At 44.5% G+C, this 19,864-nt stretch overlaps 1 protein-coding gene and 1 non-coding gene across 2 annotated transcripts; both read right to left on the bottom strand.

Annotated features, from left to right (window-relative positions):
* Positions 1-8,458: 8,458 nt before the first annotated feature.
* On the bottom strand, positions 8,459-8,540 carry TRNAS-CGA (transfer RNA serine (anticodon CGA)). The gene has a single exon. It is a non-coding gene; the product is annotated as a tRNA-Ser (tRNA).
* A 1,132-nt stretch (positions 8,541-9,672) lies between these two features.
* LOC123084119 (wall-associated receptor kinase 3-like) lies at positions 9,673-18,745 on the bottom strand. Its single transcript, XM_044505888.1, has 5 exons — positions 17,987-18,745; positions 12,305-12,866; positions 11,478-11,984; positions 11,125-11,268; positions 9,673-11,039 (listed from the first exon to the last, which is right to left on the bottom strand). The coding sequence occupies exons 1-5, from the start codon at positions 18,743-18,745 to the stop codon at positions 9,766-9,768; spliced, it is 3,246 nt and encodes a 1,081-aa protein (XP_044361823.1). The 3' UTR covers positions 9,673-9,765.
* Positions 18,746-19,864: the final 1,119 nt, after the last annotated feature.

Genomic DNA, 19,864 nt, shown 5'->3' with positions numbered 1-19,864 from the left:
ATACTAAGGCAAGGGGCACCCCATGGACACACAAGTTGATCTTCATGATCGTTCCTTAGCCGTGTGCGGTGCCCCCTCCACCATATTCCACCTCGATCATATTGTTGCAGTGCTTAGGCGAAGCCCTGCGACGGTAGAACATCAAGATCGTCACCACGCCATCGTGCTGACGGAACTCCTCCCCGATGCTTTGCTGGATCGAAGCCCGGGGATCGTCATCGAGCTGAACATGTGCCAAGAACTCGGAGGTGCCGGAGTAACGGTGCTTGGATCGGTCGGATCAGGAAGACGTACGACTACTTCCTCTACGTTGCGTCAATGCTTCCGTTGTCGATCTACAAGGTACGTAGATCACACTCTCCCTTCGTTGCTATGCATCACCATGATCTTGCGTGTGCGTAGGAAATTTTTTGAAATTACTACGTTCCCCATCAGTGGTATCAGAGCCTAGGTTTTATGTGTTGATGTCATATGCACGAGTAGAACACAAGTGAGTTTGTGGGTGATATAAGTCATACTGCTTACCAGCATGTCATACTTTGGTTCGCCGGTATTGTTGGATGAAGCGGCCCGGACCGATATTATGCGTACGCTTACGCAAGATCGGTTCTCCCGACGTGCTTTGCACATAGGTGGCTTGCGGGTGACAGTTTCTCCAACTTTAGTTGAATCGAGTGTGGCTACGCCCGGTCCTTGCGAAGGTTAAAACAGCACCAACTTGACAAACTATCGTTGTGGTTTTGATGCGTAGGTTCTTGCTTAAGCCCGTAGCAGCCACGTAAAACTTGCAACAACAAAGTAGAGGACGTCTAACTTGTTTTTGCAGGGCATGTTGTGATGTGATATGGTCAAGACGTGATGAGATATAAGTTGTTGTATGAGATGATCATGTTTTGTTGAAGTTATCAGCAACTGGCAAAATCCTTATGGTTGTCTCTCTATTGCATGAGATGCAAGCGTCCAATAATTGCTTTACTTTATCGTTATGCGATAGCAATAGTTGCAAGAGAAATTGTTGGCGAGACGACCACACGACGACACATTGATATAGATCAAGATGATGGAGATCATGGTGTCATGTCGATGACGATATAGATCATAACAGTACTTTGGAGATGGAGATCAAAGAAACAAGATGATGATGGCCATATCATGTCACATATTTTGATTGCATATGATGTTTATCTTTTATACATCTTATTTTTGCTTAGTTTAACAGTAGCATTTTAAGATGATCTCTCACTAATTATCAAGAAGTATTCTCCCTGAGTATGCACCGTTGCGAAAGTTCTTCGTGCTGAGACACCACGTGATGATCGGGTGTGATAGGCTCTACGTTCAAATACAACGGGTGAAAAACAGTTGCACACGCGGAATACTCAGGTTATACTTAACGAGCCAAGCATATACAGATATGGCCTCGAAACACGGAGACCGAAAGGTCGAGCGTGAATCATATAGTAGATATGATCAACATAGTGATGTTCACCAATGAAACTACTCCATCTCACGTGATGATCGTACATGGTTTAGTTGATTTGGATCACGTGATCACTTAGAGGATTAGAGGGATGTCTATCTAAGTGGGAGTTCTTAAGTAATATGATTAATTGAACTTAAATTTATCATGAACTTAGTCCTGGTAGTATTTTGCAAATTATGTTGTAGATCAATAGCTCGCGTTGTTGCTTCCCTGTGTTTATTTTGATATGTTCCTAGAGAAAATTGTGTTGAAAGATGTTAGTAGCAATGATGCGGATGGGATCCGTGATCTGAGGTTTATCCTCATTGCTGCACAGAAGAATTATGTCCTTGATGCACCGCTAGGTGACAGACCTATTGTAGGAGCAGATGCAGACGTTATGAACATTTGGCTAGCTCAATATGATGACTACTTGATAGTTTAGTGCACCATGCTTAATGGCTTAGAATCGGGACTTCAAAGACGTTTTGAACGTCATGGACAATATGAGATGTTCCAGGAGTTGAAGTTAATATTTCAAGCAAATACCCGAGTTGAGAGATATGAAGTCCCCAACAAGTTCTATAGCTAAAAGATGGAGGAGAATCGCTCAACTAGTGAGCATGTGCTCAGATTGTCTGGGTACTACAATCGCTTGAATCAAGTGGGAGTTAATCTTCCAGATAAGATAGTGATTGACAGAATTCTCTAGTCACCATCACCAAGTTAGTAGAACTTCGTGATGAACTATAATATGCAAGGGATAACGGAAACAACTCCCAAGCTCTTCGTGATGCTGAAATCAACAAAGGTAGAAATCAAGAAAAACATCAAGTGTTGATGGTTGACAAGACCACTAGTTTCAAGAAAAGGGCAAAGGGAAGAAGGGGAACTTCAAGAAGAACGGCAAGCAAGTTGCTGCTCAAGTGAAGAAGCCCAAGTCTGATCCTAAGCCTGAGACTAAGTGCTTCTACTGCAAAGGGGCTGGTCACTGGAAGCGGAACTACCCCAAGTGATTGGCGGATAAGAAGGATGGCAAAGTGAACATAAGTATATTTGATATACATGTTATTGATGTGTACTTTACTAGTGTTTATAGCAACCCCTCAGTATTTGATACTGGATCAGTTGCTAAGAGTAGTAACTCGAAACGGGAGTTGCAGAATGAACAGAGACTAGTTAAGGGTGAAGTGACGATGTGTGTTGGAAGTGGTTCCAAGATTGATATGATCATCATCGCACACTCCCTATACTTTCGGGATTAGTGTTGAACCTAAATAAGTGTTATTTGGTGTTTGCGTTGAGCATGAATATGATTTGATCATGTTTATTGTAATACGGTTATTCATTTAAGTAAAAGAATAAATTGTTGTTCTGTTTACATGAATAAAACCTTATATGGTTACACACCCAATGAAAATAGTTCATTGGATCTCGATTTTAATGATACACATATTCATAATATTGAAACCAAAAGATGCGAAGTTAATAATGATAGTGCAACTTATTTGTAGCACTGCCGTTTAGGTCATATTGGTGTAAAGCGCATGAAGAAACTCCATGCTGATGGGATTTTGGAATCACTTGATGCTTGCGAACCATGCCTTATGGGCAAGATGACTAAAACGCCATTCTCCGGAACAATGAAGCAAGCAACAGTTTTGGTGGAAATCATACATACTGATGTATGTGGTCCGATGAATATTAAGGCTTACAGCAGGTATCATTATTTTCTGACCTTCACAAGAAGATTTGAGCAAATATGGGGATATCTACTTGATGAAACATAAGTCTGAAACATTTGAACAGTTCAAAGAATTTCAGAGTGAAGTGAAAAATCATCGTGACAAGAAAATAAAAGTTTCTACGATATGATCGCAGAGGTAAAATATTTGAGTTACGAGTTTGGTCTTCAGTTAAAACAATGTGAAATAGTTTCACTACTCACGCCACCTGGAACACCACAGCATAATGGTGTGTCCGAACGTCATAACCGTACTTTATTAGATATAGTGCAATCTATGATGTATCTTACCGATCTACCACTATCATTTTGGGGTCATGCATTAGAGACAACTGCATTCACATTAAATAGGGAACCATCAAAATCCGTTGAGACGACGCCTTATGAACTGTGGTTTGGCAAGAAACCAAAGTTGTCGTTTCTTAAAGTTTGGGGTTGTGATGCTTATGTGAAAAAGTTTCATCCTGATAAGCTCAAACCCAAATCGAAAAAATACGTCTTCATAGGATACCCTAAAGAAAATGTTGGGGACACCTTCTATCACAGATCCGAAGGCAAGATATTCGTTGCTGAGAATGGATCCTTTCCAGAGAAGGAGTTTCTCTTGAAAGAAGTGAGTGGGAGGAAAGTAGAAAACTTGATAAGTTAATTGTACCTTCTCCTTTATTGGAAAGTAGTTCATCACAGAAATTTGTTCCTATGACTCCTACACCAATTAGTGAGGAAGCTAATGATGATGATCATGTAACTTCAGATCAAGTTACTACCGAACCTCGTAGGTAAACCAGATTGAGATCCACACGAAAGTGGTACGGTAATCCTGTTCTGGAGGTCATGTTACTTGAACATGACGAACCTACGAACTATGAGGAAGCGATGATGAGCCCAAATTCCGAGAAATGGCTTGAGGCCATGAAATCTGAGATGGGATCCATGTATGAGAACAAAGTGTGGACTTTGGTTGACTTGCCCGATGATCGGCAAGCCATAGAAAATAAATAGATCTTCAAGAGGAAGACGGACGCTGATACTAGTGTTACTATCTACAAAGCTAGAATTGTCGCAAAAGGTTTCCGACAAGTTCAAGGTGTTGACTACGATGAGAGTTTCTCACTCGTATCTATGCTTAAGTCTGTCCGAATCATGTTAGCTATTGTCGCATTTTATGAAATCTGGCAAATGGATAAACAAAACTGCATTCCTTAATGGATTTATTAAATAAGAGTTGTATATGATGAAACCAGAAGGTTTTGTCAATCCTAAAGGTGCTAACAAAATATGCAAGCTCCAGCGATCCATCTATGGACTGGTGCAAGCATCTCGGAGTCGGAATATATGCTTTGATAAGTTAATCAAAGGATATAGTTTTATACAGACTTGCGGTGAAGCCTGTATTTACAAGAAAGTGAGTGGGAGCACTACAGCATTTCTGATAAGTATATGTGAATGACATATTGTTGATCGGAAATAATGTAGAATTATTCTGCAAAGCATAAAGGAGTGTTTGAAAGAAGTTTTTTTTTCCAAAGAAAGACCTCGAAGAAGCTGCTTACATATTGAGCATCAAGATCTGTAGAGATAGATCAAGACGCTTGATAAGTTTTTTCAATGAGTACATACCTTGACAAGATTTTGAAGTAGTTCAAAATGGAACAGTCAAAGAAAGAGTTCTTGCCTGTGTCATAAGGTGTGAAATTGAGTAAGACTCAAAGCCCGACCACGGCAGAAGATAGAAAGAGAATGAAAGTCATTCCCTATGCCTCAGCCATAGGTTCTATAAAGTATGCCATGCTGTGTACCAGATCTATTGTATACCCTACACTGATTGGCATGGGAGTACAATAGTGATCTAGGAGTAGATCACTGGACAGCGGTCAAAATTATCCTTACTAGAATAAGGATATGTTTCTCGATTACGGAGGTGACAAAAGGTTCGTCGTAAAGGGTTACGTCGATGCAAGTTTTGACACTGATCCAGATGACTCTAAGTCTCAATCTGGATACATATTGAAAGTGGGAGCAATTAGCTAGAGTAGCTCCATGCAGAGCATTGTTGACATAGAAATTTGCAAAATACATGCGGATCTGAATGTGGCAGACCCGTTGACTAAACTTCTCTCACAAGCAAAACATGATCACTTTTTGGGTCTTAATCACATAGCGATGTGAACTAGATTATTGAATCTAGTAAACCCTTTGGGTGTTAGTCACATGGAGATGTGAACCAATCACATAAAGATGTGAACTATTGATGTTAAATCACATGGCGATGTGATCTAGATTATTGACTCTAGTGCAAGTGGGAGACTGAAGGAAATATGCCCTAGAGGCAATAATAAAGTTATTATTTATTTCCTTATATCATGATAAATGTTTATTATTCATGCTAGAATTGTATTAACCGGAAACATAATACATGTGTGAATACATAGACAAACAGAGTGTCACTAGTATGCCTCTACTTGACTAGCTCGTTAATCAAAGATGGTTATGTTTCCTAACCATGGACAAAGAGTTGTTATTTGATTAACGGGATCACATCATTAGTTGAATGATCTGATTGACATGACCCATTTCATTAGCTTAGCACCCGATCGTTTAGTATGTTGCTATTGCTTTCTTCATGACTTATACATGTTCCTATGACTATGAGATTATGCAACTCCCGTTTGCCGGAGGAACACTTTGTGTGCTACCAAACGTCACAACGTAACTGGGTGATTATAAAGGAGCTCTACAGGTGTCTCCAAAGGTACATGTTGGGTTGGCGTATTTCGAGATTAGGATTTGTCACTCCGAATGTCGGAGAGGTATCTCTGGGCCCTCTCGGTAATGCACATCACTTAAGCCTTGCAAGCATTGCAACTAATGAGTTAGTTGCGGGATGATGTATTACAGAACGAGTAAAGAGACTTGCCGGTAACGAGATTGAACTAGGTATTGGATACCGACGATCGAATCTCGGGCAAGTAACATACCGATGACAAAGGGAACAACGTATGTTGTTATGCGGTCTGACCGATAAAGATCTTCGTAGAATATGTAGGAGCCAATATGGGCATCCAGGTCCCGCTATTGGTTATTGACCGGAGACGTGTCTCGGTCATGTCTACATTGTTCTCGAACCGTAGGGTCCGCACGCTTAAGGTTTCGATGACAGTTATATTATGAGTTTATGAGTTTTGATGTACCGAAGGAGTTCGGAGTCCCGGATGAGATCGGGGACATGACGAGGAGTCTCGAAATGGTCGAGACGTAAAGATCGATATATTGGACGACTATATTCGGACATCGGAAAGGTTCCGAGTGATTCGGGTATTTTTCGGAGTACCGGGTAGTTACGGGAGAAGCAATGGGCCTTGATGGGATTTAGTGGGAAGAGGAGAAAGGGCCAAGGGGCTGCTGCCCCCCCCTCCCCTCTAGTCCGAATTGGACTAGGGAAAAGGGGGCCGGCCACCTTTCCTTCTCCTCCACTTCCTTCTCCCTTCCTCCCCTCTTGGTGGACTCCTACTAGGACTTGGAGTCCTAGTAGGACTCCACATCCTGGCCGCACCAAGCCTTGGCCGGTCTCCTCCTCCTCCTCCATCCTTTATATACTGAGGCAAGGGGCACCCCATGGACACACAAGTTGATCTTCATGATCGTTCCTTAGCCGTGTGCGGTGCCCCCTCCACCATATTCCACCTCGGTCATATTGTTGCAGTGCTTAGGCGAAGCCCTGCGACGGTAGAACATCAAGATCGTCACCACGCCGTCGTGCTGACGGAACTCCTCCCCGACGCTTTGCTGGATCGAAGCCTGGGGATCGTCATCAAGCTGAACGTGTGCCAAGAACTCGGAGGTGCCGGAGTAACGGTGCTTGGATCGGTCGGATCGGGAAGACGTACGACTACTTCCTCTATGTTGCGTCAACGCTTCCGTTGTCGATCTACAAGGTACGTAGATCACACTCTCCCCTCGTTGCTATGCATCACCATGATCTTGCGTGTGCGTAGGAATTTTTTTGAAATTACTACGTTCCCCATCAGCACAATCTCATGGTCTAAGAAAATGATACTTGACATTAGAAAAGCTTTAGCATACGAACTACACGATCTTTGTGCTAGGCTTAGGATTGGGTCTCGTCCATCACATCATTCTCCTAATGATGTGATCCCGTTATCAACGATATCTAATGTCCATGGTCAGGAAACCGTAACCATCTATTGATCAACGAGCTAGTCAACTAGAGGCTTACTAGGGACATGGTGTTGTTTATGTATCCACACATGTATCTGAGTTTCCTATTAATAAAATTCTAGCATGGATAATAAACGATTATCATGAACAAGGAAATATAGTAATAACCAATTTATTATTGCCTCTAGGGCATATTTCCAACATAAATTACCTTTCCCCCTTGAGTTGTTGCCGCTCAACTGTCGTGTGTTCGGGCTGCCGGCAACCGGCAGCGTGGCCGTGGATCGGCACAACGGCGCCTGCCTGTCCCAGCGCCCCCTTTCCCTTCTCCGCTTCTTGATGGCGGCACGATGGAGAGATCTGATCGGAGTGGCTAGCAGGTAGTATCGTATCGGTCTAGATCGCACCGGCGTTGAAACGAACATACTAGCATCCATCTATCGATACGTGGCTTCGCGCGGTAACTAACAGTGCCTCTTCTTTGGGGGGAGGGGGGGGGGCGAAGCAGTTTTCATACATGTACGTAAGCAGAAAGATTACGGAATAGCTGATCGCTATCGAGGGACGATTCGATCGTTGGGGATTCCCCCCTCGCCCCCCTCCTCCCCCCTCGCTTAATCCGTCCCTGGCCACAGACAACTCGCCGCCGCCAACAAACTCCGTTGATGGTCTGGAAATCACGATTGTAATTTACAAAGACGTTTATATGGATAAAAATATGAAGCATGTCGATGGCTTCACTTGATTAGTTTATGCGCAACCGAGAAATAAGCAACAAGAGAATATTGGCCCATTTATTTCTTCATCGTAATGATGATCTCGGGGGAGTTAAGTACATCGGCTTGGCATGGTGTCCATGCGGAACCTAACATCGTTATGTTGTGGTGTGATTCGTGCAATGTCTTTTGCTCTGGAGTAAGCACGGGAAGCTCGTTTTCCTAAGTTTTAAGTTTTGCATAGTGCAGACCATGCCTTAAAAGTATTTCATAACTCTTCCAAAATAGACATTGTGCTTATTGCATTTGCAGGTAAAAAATACTCGACGGAGAAGAAAAGAAAAGGAAAAAATAAAGCGTCGACAGCAGGATTCGAACCTGCGCAGGCAAAGCCCAACAGATTTCGAGTCTGTCTCCTTAACCACTCGGACATATCGACCTTCCACGTCCACAACTTGGAACTAAACGTATTTATCTCATACCTTACACCCACACTGGGCAGAAACCAAGATGCCCAATCCAGACAAACGCTCCAGTTCATCAGCTAAATAATGGAGCAAACTAACATGAAATTCATTTTCTGTACACACATTCATGGCCACCTAAACTTGAGGGTTAAAAAAAAAGGCAATAAGACTCTTATACTGAATCTGGTGTGGACATTCTTACAATGAATCTGGTGTGGACATTTTTTTTTCGCGAATACGCAAAGCTTGCGTATCATTGCATTGATAGAAGGAATAGAATGAGTACAACAGGGGTACAACACATAACACGAACGCAGACAGGCGTGAAATGGTGCCCGGAGCACAAGGAGAGGGGTGCTCGGCCCAAACAAAAAAGGAACAACACAGCTAGAACCAACCCAACCCAAACCAAAGAGCGACAATGCCGAACCAGCGATAAGCCTCAACATCGCCAAGCCAACACTGGGGACACCACGAGCGAGCAAGATAGCGCCTTCAAGAAGGAAGACGGCGCCGAGACGTCTTCGCCATCCGGTCCGGAGCAACCGAACCTAGAGTTTCCCCCGAGTTCGAAGAGGGACGCAGCTGAAGGCCATGACAGCGCCTTCAAGAAGGAAAAATGACACCCACATGCCGAGCAGAGATTTCTCCCTGGCCTGAAGCTGAGCAATCCCATAGCCGCCATGTGTGGAATCTTGAATGAGGAAGCTAACGCTGGCCGGACCACCAGGCTGGAAGGGGGTAGGTGGTGCTGCACCTGCCGCCGGAGGGGGGGCACCGCCTCAGGGCCTGGTATTCGTGTACACATTCCTACACTGAATTTGTGCACACATTTCTTCCACCATCTACCACTAGTCACTACTCCTACTAGTTACAGGGATTGAATTGTCATACCCTCAAACCAAAATCAAGGCGCTGCAGCAGTCTAGATAAACAAAACGCGGAGCGCGGGGAAGTCCTCTTCGTAACAGATTCTGCATCTAACGAGGAAACTCTGATGAAGATACCATCTCTTGCTCTGAACCTTCTGTATACACTCTTACACTGAATTTATCAACACATTCTTCTACTATCCACTCCATTACTTACTAGTCACAGGGATTGAATGCTAAAATCAAGGTACTGCAAGAATCTAGTCTAGATAAACAACACAGGGCGCATGGGGAAAGTCCTCTTCGAAACAAAATCTACTACCGCCTAACGAGGAAACTCTGATGAAGCTGCCATCTCTTGCTCCATGGAGTAGCACCTCGTGAGAGTCCGCGATGGCGGATTATCAGCGACGATGCCAAGCTCAACGTTCTTGGCCATGGCCACAGAAGTAGATCTGGACTTAATTGGAGTTGACAACAACGGCTTGGTCTCTCCGTGCCTTTGCAACTCTTGTTCGTGTCTTCTAGGAGGTCGCCTCCTAGCTCGCAGCAGCTGCAGCCTTAGCTCCACTTCTTTCATCTTAGGTCTCTGCCCGCCTCTAGTCCTCAAGCACATCGCGGCGACCGACGCCATCTCGTCGATCTCGCTCTGGCTGGCCTCCTCCACAACTTGAGAATCGATAATATCCATGACGGTTTCGTCTTTCAGCCGTCCAAGGAAGTAATGACACAAGTTCTGTTGCTCACCAAGACTGTTGAGAAAAATTGGCTTCTTCCTTGTTAAGAGCTCGACGAGTATCACGCCGAAGCTGTAGACGTCGCTCTTCTCGGTGAGCTGCCCGGTGTAGTAGTACTCCGGGTCTAGGTACCCGAATGTCCCCTGCACGATGGTCACCACGTGAGTCTGGTCGATGGAGATGGACCTGGAGGCGCCGAAGTCCGAGACCTTCGTGGTGAAAGTGTCATCCAATAGTATGTTGGCAGATTTCACATCCCTGTGGAAGATCGGCATCGCGGCGGACGAATGGAGGTAGGCAAGCGCCCCTGCAGCCTCCAGAGCAACCCTGATACGATCGTCCCACGTCAGCAAGCATTTGGCGTCCGGGTCGCCGTGGAGGACGTCATGGAGCGTGCCGTTGGAGATGAACTCGTACACGAGAAGCGGCACCTCGGACTCGAGGCAGCACCCGAAGAGCTTCACCACGTTGCGGTGGATGATCTGGGACAGGATGGACACCTCGTTGACGAACTGGTCGATCTCGCTCTGCTCCACCATCTTGGACTTCTTGATGGCCACCACCCGCTGGTCGGATAGAATCCCCTTGTAGACGGTGCCATGGCCTCCGTGCCCGAGCACACGCGTCGGGTCAAAGTTGTTGGTTGCTTTCTCTAGCTCTTCCATGGAAAATATCCTTGTGCTGTGAGTGACGCTTTCACTGGTGGATGAGATCAGCTGCTCCAGGAGCAGACCTCTGTTTTTTCTGAAGAATGCCCTTCGGATTTTCCTTTGAGCGCCTCTCTTCAATCTCCTCATTAGTATAATCGCACCCAGTGCAAGAGCTAGTACTCCAAAACCACTGCCAATCCCAGTAGAAACCCCTACATGAGTAATTGCAACAGATGAAGATTTGTTTTATTTTTCTGACAATGGGAATGCACAAGACAGCGAACAGCACTGACATACCCAAAACAAGATTTTGCCGCTTATCAGGAGTGCACTGTTTTTCTACTGGATCAAAGAACATGTCATGAGGGCAACAACGGAAGCTTCCTTTCAGGTTATAGCATGTCCCATTACAGTTATTGGGTATCAGACACTCGTCAATATCTGCAAGCAGTGGATGATATGTCATTTTGTAAACTGGATTGGATGATATGTCATTTTGTATTTCTATTTGCTTTCTACCTGCTAAACACTCGTTAATATCGGCAAACAACATATATAAAATTATACCGATAGCATGTCACTCTCATGAAAAATCCATGTTATTTCTGCATACCATAAAACAGAACACACTAAAATACAAAAGCACATACCTGTGCATCCATTTTCGACATAAGGATTTCCTTCAAAGCCAGGAGAGCACTTGCATCGATAACCAATGTAGAGTTTTCCATGCGTGACACCAATACACTCACTATTCGCGCTACGGCATGCATACGCTCTGTCTTTTTTTGCACTTTCACATGTAAGGTTGGCCGCGGACCACCTCCAGACACCAAATTCCTCAGATAAATCAGACTTATCCAATCCATATACCAGTTGCTGACCAAAATATCCAGAGCCACCGTAGTATATTGATAGATAATTCATGTTGGCATCTTCAAACTCTGAAAGCTTATTAACATATAGCAGTCCATCATCTAATGAAATATTTGTCACTTCATATTTTGCAGGTGGTCTGCCAATAAGAGTGCGATTGGATGCGCAATTCAGTTGAAATCTCCTGGTAGCGTAACACCCTGGTTCAAACCCAAAAGGGAAAGGAACGTTTGTGCTACCACATGATCTAGAACAGTTCATTTTGGGGGTATGATTATACTCTGTTTCAGTGAAGAAATATCAATAACCAAACATATGTGATGAGATAACAATCAATGAACAAATGAAGCGCTTTATACACCATTTGTTGTTCAAGTCCCTGACTATCATTTCCAGAATGTTCTTAACACATCACATCATATACTCCCTCTGTTCCCTTTTATAAGACGTTTAGACAATTCAGACAGAGCACAAAACAGCTCAATGCCAGCTGTCCAAAACGTCTTATAAAAAGGAACGGATGGAGTACCTTTTTGAAAAACATAATTCATATAATTGGATCAAATGAAAAAGAAACTAGGTGTGGAAGGAGGGTGAGTACCTTGTTTGCAATCATCAAGAATGTAGGGATTACCATCATCAGAACTGCCAGAGCAGGTACAATAGTAGCCTCCATTTGCCACATTCTCACAATTGCTACTGCCACAGGCATACCGTGTCTTATCATCCGACCGAGCTTTTGCGCAATTGGGCTTATCTGTGATCACAGTCGAGAGGTACGCAGCAGAGGAAGCACCGACAGTGCTTGCATTTATCTTATCGGACAACAGGTCCGCAATACTAAAGATATACGGGCGGAATGACAAGAAAGCCTTGATGGTGATGTTAGCAAAAGGCTGTGGCACTGTCTCGTTGTTCTTCACGATGGTCACCCTAAACCCTCGGAACGCCACGGGGAAAGTGACGGTGCAGCAGCCCATGCCGTTGCAGATCCCTCCACCTTCCATCACGAGGAGCAAGCTCGCCATGGAGGTGCACTTAATCGTGCAGTGGCCGACGAGGTCACCCGTGTCAGGGTGGTACAGGTAGACCCCGATGCCGCAGCCGAGGAACCCAAAAGGTGGGAGAGAACAGAGCACCCTGTACTGTATATTACTAGAAGCCTATCAAAGATGTGATTTGCAGAGCAACCGGAAGACTTTCCCGCCATCTCCCGTGGGAACTCCGGAAGACTTTCACGCATATAATAAGTTCTAGAATGCGTTGTCAACAACCGAGCGAAGCACGCCACCATACATCTGTCAAAAAGTAGAACATGGAATTCCACTTGGTCATGAATTGGTGGGTCTGCGTGCGTGCCATACATCAACATCTTGAATACAGGTTTGCTGACTTGTGAGGTCTGTGCAAGACTTGCTGACCTCTGTTTTTTCTTGGAACCCCATCATATGTGAGCTAGCAATATTCATACAATTCATCAATGGAGGAGGGAACGCCACCTGTGCTTGGGTGACACAGGGAACAAGCTTGTGCAAGACTCTTTTGACTTGTTAGTAGTTGACAGCCAGTGGTGCACAAGAAGGCAAGATGGACACGATGGACGACGCCGATTGTGAACGCGACTAAATTGTGGATGCAGCATCAAAGACACATGAAGGTGCCCAAGCTTGGGCAAGACTCATGTGACTTGTGCTAGTAGTTGACAGCCACTGGTGCACAGGAAGGCAATATACGTCGCTGGTTGCAAGCGCGGCTAAATGTAGTCAATTCTGACAATTCAGCATCAAAGCTGTGTTCATACCATAGCGTGTGTGATCTGTGAACTTGTAATCAAGGCGGAGGGGCATCGATCGTTGGAGACGCACCAGCATCATCCTAGCTAGGAAAGATCCAAGAAACTCAAGGGCCTGTTGAGTTGCGGCTCACGGGGTCAGTTCCCTGCACACATACGGTTTCGTAACTCACATAGGGGAAATTATCAGGAAGAAGACAGCGATGGAGCTCTGGTCCTGATGGGTTTGGGGAAATTACCTGTGGCGGAGAAGATGCGGATGGTTATCGAAGAAGAATGTGTTGGTCGCTGCTTGCTTGCGCCGTCGCTGAGAGCGAACGAGCGAGGTAACATGCGCATCAAATCTGATTTTCTCTTTTTTGTCCTCTAAGTGTAGTTCGAATTAGGAGCTGAAACTTTTTGAACTTGCACATCAAAGATGGATAAGTGCTGGTTAGGCCGGCCGCGCTTGGAATGGATGTAAATTAATATGGTTGTATTTTACTTATAAGTGTAACTCACCGGCTATGAGCAGTTTCTAGGCGGGCGGATGACTGTATTTTTTACAAGTGTATTTGGAATGGAAAATAAATGATTTAATCCAAGCAGGGCCTTAAATGCGTTGACGCAAACGGATGCTTCAAAGGCCGGCCCATTAAAGGGATAAGTATATTTTTCGTTCCTCAACTTTTCGATAATATAAAAATGGTCCCTCAATTGTAAAACCAGTAAATCTTAGTCCCTCAATATTCAAAACCGGATAAGTTTAGTCCCTCAATTTGTAATACCGGATAAGTTTAATCCCTGCGGGTGGTACTCTGCGCGGTGGCTATCGGCCATGACGCCACCCCTTCCGGCCGAAGCAGCGCCCAACACACGGCCATTCTCCTGTACAAAGGTAGCCTCGTACTAGCTCGCTTGAGTATAAAGCAAGCTCTCCCTGATGCGCTTGATTTTTTTTCCGTTTTCTTCTCATTCAGTTAGCAGGGCACGAGCTCACTATTTTTATGTCGAGGCCGTGCGAGTCGAGTCCGACAGCTGCATCCATATGTCGTTCCATGTCGCTGCAAGTGTCTAGCAGCGCGTCAAGTTGTTTGCTGCACAAACTACTCAAGTGCTGATGTTCACATCAGAGTGCACCTGAGCGTGTGAGTTGAGAGCTAACACTGGCCGGTGCTTTTGGCCCGAGAGGAATCAGCTTAGATCAATTAACGTGCATACGTAAGCTAGTTGTCTGCAGAAAACCATCAAAAACAACATGAGGGACTAAACTTATCCGGTTTTAAAAGTAGAGGGACTAAGTTTTGCTGGTTTTAAAGTTAAGGGATCATTTCTCTACTTTCAAAAGAAGGACTCCTTGGTGGGAGATGGACTTCAACAATTCCAAGAACAGGATTCTGAAAGAGCTTGAATTCGCCGGCTTTAGGTTAATAGAACAACAATATACATTCATAAGATCTGTGTTGCAGCGATCTCGCAACTTGAATAAGATAGTTCTGACAGGAGACGAGGAATGTGACGCATGTGTTGCTCATGGTACACCGCCTTCAAAATTCCCCAAGAAAGATGAGCAAGAAATTGTCATGAGGCGAATTAGAGATGGCATATTCTCGCCCCAAATATTTTTTGATGAATAATTTGAAAGGAGACGAATAATGTGACTCATGGGGTGCAGCCTTCAGTATTCCCCAAGAAGGACGAGGAAGAAATGACCAACAACCAAATTAGAGATGGCATTAATAAGTTGTACATATATCTCATGCCAAATATCTTTCGATACCTAAGGTGTAGGAAACAGTTTGTATGCAAAACTATTTTGATGCTACATTTTGGACGTCGCCATTGCTAATAACTAAATGACATTACCCCAAAAGTTGTTGCGATAATGTTTTGTAATAGAATTTAGTGATATTTGATTTTATGCAACATGAAAATTCGGTGTAATAATATGAGAACTAAAAACATACATAATATTTACAATGTTTGGTTATTGTATAGTTGTAAAATATTTATTAATAAAAATAACATAATAGAATGAAAATTCTCTTGAATGCTTTCATGTTGAGGTGGGCATTTTTTCATGTATGTTGCATGTTGTGATGGCATGCTTGCATGTGGAGAGAAGTAGGTTAGTGGGGGCTAACTATTTAGATATAGAAGATTTTCAACCAGAAATGTGCGTTAGGACTTGGGAGAGTTAAAGACGCCATGTTCTCTTGCCTTCGGCATTCCTAGTATGCTCCACTCATTCTACGCCAAGCACCCAATCACGGGATCAGAATCACACTCTAGATCATACCTTTCACGAAAGAAAAGGACAGGCAGCCGCTGCTAAACCAAGATCTCCATCTCTTGACTCCGTCAATCAATCTTACCTTGGGATTGTCCGAAAAAATCTAGTGAAAATATGATAAGAATGCGTGCTGAAATCATGAGTTGATTGTGCCAACAATGGTGGTGCTGTGCCATCCGAGTTCCTACCACTCAACATCTATTAATTTGTGTTGAATATGATCACAATGTTTAGTCCACGGTGGATATGTTTCATGCAATCAAGCAAATATTCAAATTTTGCTTTTGTCGGTCGGATGGATCACACACGTGTGGAGTGTGCTAGCTGTTGATTAGTCATGCAGGTGTGGATATGTTCCTGAAGCTGAAATGCTACCACTCTTCAGGATGGCTCAAACAGCACTAGAAAAACAGTTTCTACTAGTTAAACATGCTCTCACGTCTCTTTGCACATCTCACTATAAAAACGACCTGCAGCGACGATAGGCTGCCAAGCCTACCAACCATGTGTGGTGGTAAACTTTGTATACAGAAGGGGTAAGATCCTGTAAACACGAGGGATAATAAGGCATGATGAAGAAACATCTGATTTCCAGGTATACTTTTGTCTCAAGATGATCAAGTTGAGATTAACTGAACCCACACATATGGGAGCATGACTTCATGTTTGAAGGGGTCGAAACCTTCTGGTCATTCTATTTTCTGAAATGCAGACCCCAGCTCACGACTGATGCAACTATGCATCAAAAGGATATAAAATGTCCACTTGTCAAAAAAAATATATAAAATGACTGACATGACAAACTGCATCACAGCAGCACATTAGCACAATGAACTATGAACTGTGCAAACCCAGCGGCAAGTGTTTCACAGCTCCAAGAAAAGTCGAATAAGGTCGTTGTGAGAGCTGTTGACGTCTAAGGGCTAGAGAAGCAGAACTAAAACACATTGCTCAGAGTTCTGACTGTATTATGTAGAGCACGGCAGCTTCTTTACTATTGCAGAGAATATTGACCCGTTGCAGATTCAAGGAAATTATCAACCCATGCAAGCAGAACAACAGAAATACAGTGAGACAAATGTCACATCACCTCTTTTAACCAACAAAACATCACCGCAGATGTGACAACACAATCATCTCAACAGTTGTTCAACATTTCAGCTTGATCATCTCGACTTCCAATTATAGTTCCTATGAGAAGATGAGTCAGTAAACCAATGGCAATAGGGCAAGAAAACACCTGATAAGAGATGGTGACACTTCAGTGAAGCCACTGTTATATACCTTACCTTGCACAAAACACTTGATTTTGCTACAAGATAAGGAACATTTTAGGAATGACATGTAATACAAGATTACAATGTCAACTCAAGACACTGCAGACCATTTATACCTTAACTGAATCCAGTAGCTTAAACAGAAAGAGAAACAAATCTTGCAATGACTCGCTAATGAATTGGTGGCGACGTCATTTTATTACGCAACACAACTCTCATGTGTGAGTGAGATCATATTATCCAACACCAGTAGGGCAACCATGACAGAAGAAATTATAAATCGGCGCTCAGAAACAGCTATGCTCTTCCTTTCAACTGTATATATAGTAATAAATCACCTTTAAATGGAGCAGTATTGACTAAATCTACAAGAGATCTAAAAGTACCACTGATAGAACATCAAAAGTTGATTTCTCCCCACTACATACTAATTCATTATGCAATATGATGCACACAAATGGTAGATGTTGGGTCTGGATGAAGAGAAACATATGCAAGTAAGAATGCAACGGCATCATAATTTCATATACATTTGTTAGTTGCGAAAGAGTTGTCTTCCACTCAGACATGAAGGACTTGTTGGTAAATTGGTGCAGACGATGGCAGTACCTGGAGCATAGAAGCTTTTGTAAGGAAGTACGTTGCCAAAGGTACCTTTCTCTGAGACCTCCTCGATCTGCATGGACTTGAGATGGATCATATAGACACTAGGGTGCACATAAATGAAGATAACCCCAGCATCTTCAGCAAAACCAACCGCCTCAACTCCATAGATACATAATGCCACCACTTCCGGTGCAATAAATTCTCGAGATCTATGACCCTTTGATGTGTCCATGTTACGAGCCCGTCAATGCCTGTCAGCAGTGACCACAGATGGAGATTGGGTCCTTCGACTCCGGCCAAACCAAGACGTCCATCCTCTGTCGGCATGATGACAACCTGCCCCCGATAGCTACATAGAGTGTCGCCTGGTAACTTCGCAGTTAGACCCAACCTATGATTATCCAAATCATATTCAAAGATATTATTGTATTCCAGCAGCCAGTAGAGTGTGTTCCCAACTAGAGCTGACGGTGTCGGATCAACTACTAAAGATTGTACATCGATGGAGGTGACCTCACTCCAGACGCCAGTATCGGATGACAATACGCACGCACAGATAGCAGAACTACTTCGACTGAACACGTACACCACGAGGAACGGGCACGACCGGCAGTCGCCGTGGACGGTGTGGCCGGCCGCGCACAGAACCGTACCGTTGTACATCCCGTCACAGGCTGGGGGGGCGGGCAGGTGGCGCTCGTCGCCGGTCAAGAGGTCCCAGACGAGGAGCTTTCCGGATCCGAGCCTTTCCAGGAGGGCTCGGCCGTGGCGGCAGTCGAGGGCCCACCAGTCGTCGTGGGACATCGTGGCGGTGGAGAGCGCGAAGCCGCCGGAGGTGGGGACGAAGAGGGGATGCTCCAACTGGTTGTTGAAGAAGCCGAGGACGGGAGGCGTCCCCCCGTGGAACTCACGGAAGCGGCGGAGGAAGCGGGCGTCGTGCACGAGGCTGCGCCAGTGCTTGGAGACGAAGGAGGCGCGGAAGAGGTAGATGGGCTCCGGCGGGAGGCGCAGGAGGATCTCCAGGAGCAGGTCGTCCGGGGGAAGCGGGAGATAGAGCGGCGGCGGGCCGGGGCGGTCGCCAGCGAGCTCCTCCATAGGTTTGGGAATTGGGGAATTGCATGCCGGGGGTTACTTTTGTTTTGACTTTTTGTCACGCGAGGGTAAATGGGGTTGTGTTTTTTGCTAAATGGGCCCTCGAGTCATTTGTTTGAGGCGTTTTATGCAAAAGAAACCCAGTTTGTATATATTTTCTCTCAATGTTTGAGCCATAAGGCAACACACGGATCGCCAAAAACACGCATAAATATTTAACCATCCAACGGTAGTCACCATGATTGCCCAGATTGGTCCGGGCATCCAAAATCCCGCAAAACCGGCATCAAATTGGAGAGGTTTGGGGAAGTCCAGACCTAGGACTGGCTACATGGACCCACACAAAACACCTCTCTCTCTATATATGTCATCTCGAGAGCCCTCTCCACATTCAGATCGGATGTGACTGGCGGGCTGACAAGACGCCCGCCTACCCGACAATCACACGGGGGGCGGAGCCCGAAAGCCTACTTCGGCGCTCCGCATTCAACCCGCCGATCCACTTGCAGGTTATGATGGCAGCTTGTTGATGCTAGACATCGTGAAATCTCTGCTCGGCTTGATGATGCTAACAACAGTTCCACGGCCTTTTCCTGTGCCCCTCTTCGAGCAATAGGGGAAACCTTGGATCCGCTTCTTCAGATCAGACGACAGCAACATCAACATCGTTCCCCTTCATGAAGGTGTCATCTCGTGGTGTACTCGGTGATGCTATTCAAGACTTGGGATATTGTTTCGGCTCGGGTTGTTTCTCTTGTTCAGGCTACTTTAGCGCTTTGTTGTAGCATCTCATGTCTCTTCGCTCCAGGCACCATGTCTATGCCATCTTTGGTTGTGTCATATGATGTACCCCCTTTATTCTCATTTCAACTTCTTTTATCAATGAAGAGAGAAGTGCATATTTCAACCTGTAACACTTAGCATAGTCTAATTTACAAACTATCAACTTTAATATCGTCTCCGAACTCTTAAAACCAATCCGGATTCAACCCTCCCCTTCCCCATTGACCGGTTTTTATCAGTTGACCATCCAGTCAACAAGCAACCTCACAAAAAAAATTCAAACATTCCAGAAAAAGTCTTTCACATAAAAAATGCAGGAAAAATAAAAAACTGTAAAAA

Source organism: Triticum aestivum, chromosome 4A (genome assembly GCF_018294505.1).
Source record: "Triticum aestivum cultivar Chinese Spring chromosome 4A, IWGSC CS RefSeq v2.1, whole genome shotgun sequence".
Classification (NCBI taxonomy): domain Eukaryota; kingdom Viridiplantae; phylum Streptophyta; class Magnoliopsida; order Poales; family Poaceae; genus Triticum; species Triticum aestivum.
Note: the sequence above shows the minus strand (reverse complement) of the source record. Positions and strands in the feature narration are given on the sequence as shown.

Excerpts from the sequence above, each read along its gene's own strand:
- LOC123084119 (XM_044505888.1), bottom strand. The coding sequence starts at position 18,745 with ATGGAGGAGCTCGCTGGCGACCGCCCCGGCCCGCCGCCGCTCTATCTC. Across the intron at positions 11,269-11,477 it reads TGTCGAAAATGGATGCACAG|ATATTGACGAGTGTCTGATA; the intron begins GTATGTGCTTTT and ends CACTGCTTGCAG. Across the intron at positions 11,040-11,124 it reads GCGGCAAAATCTTGTTTTGG|GGGTTTCTACTGGGATTGGC; the intron begins GTATGTCAGTGC and ends TTACTCATGTAG.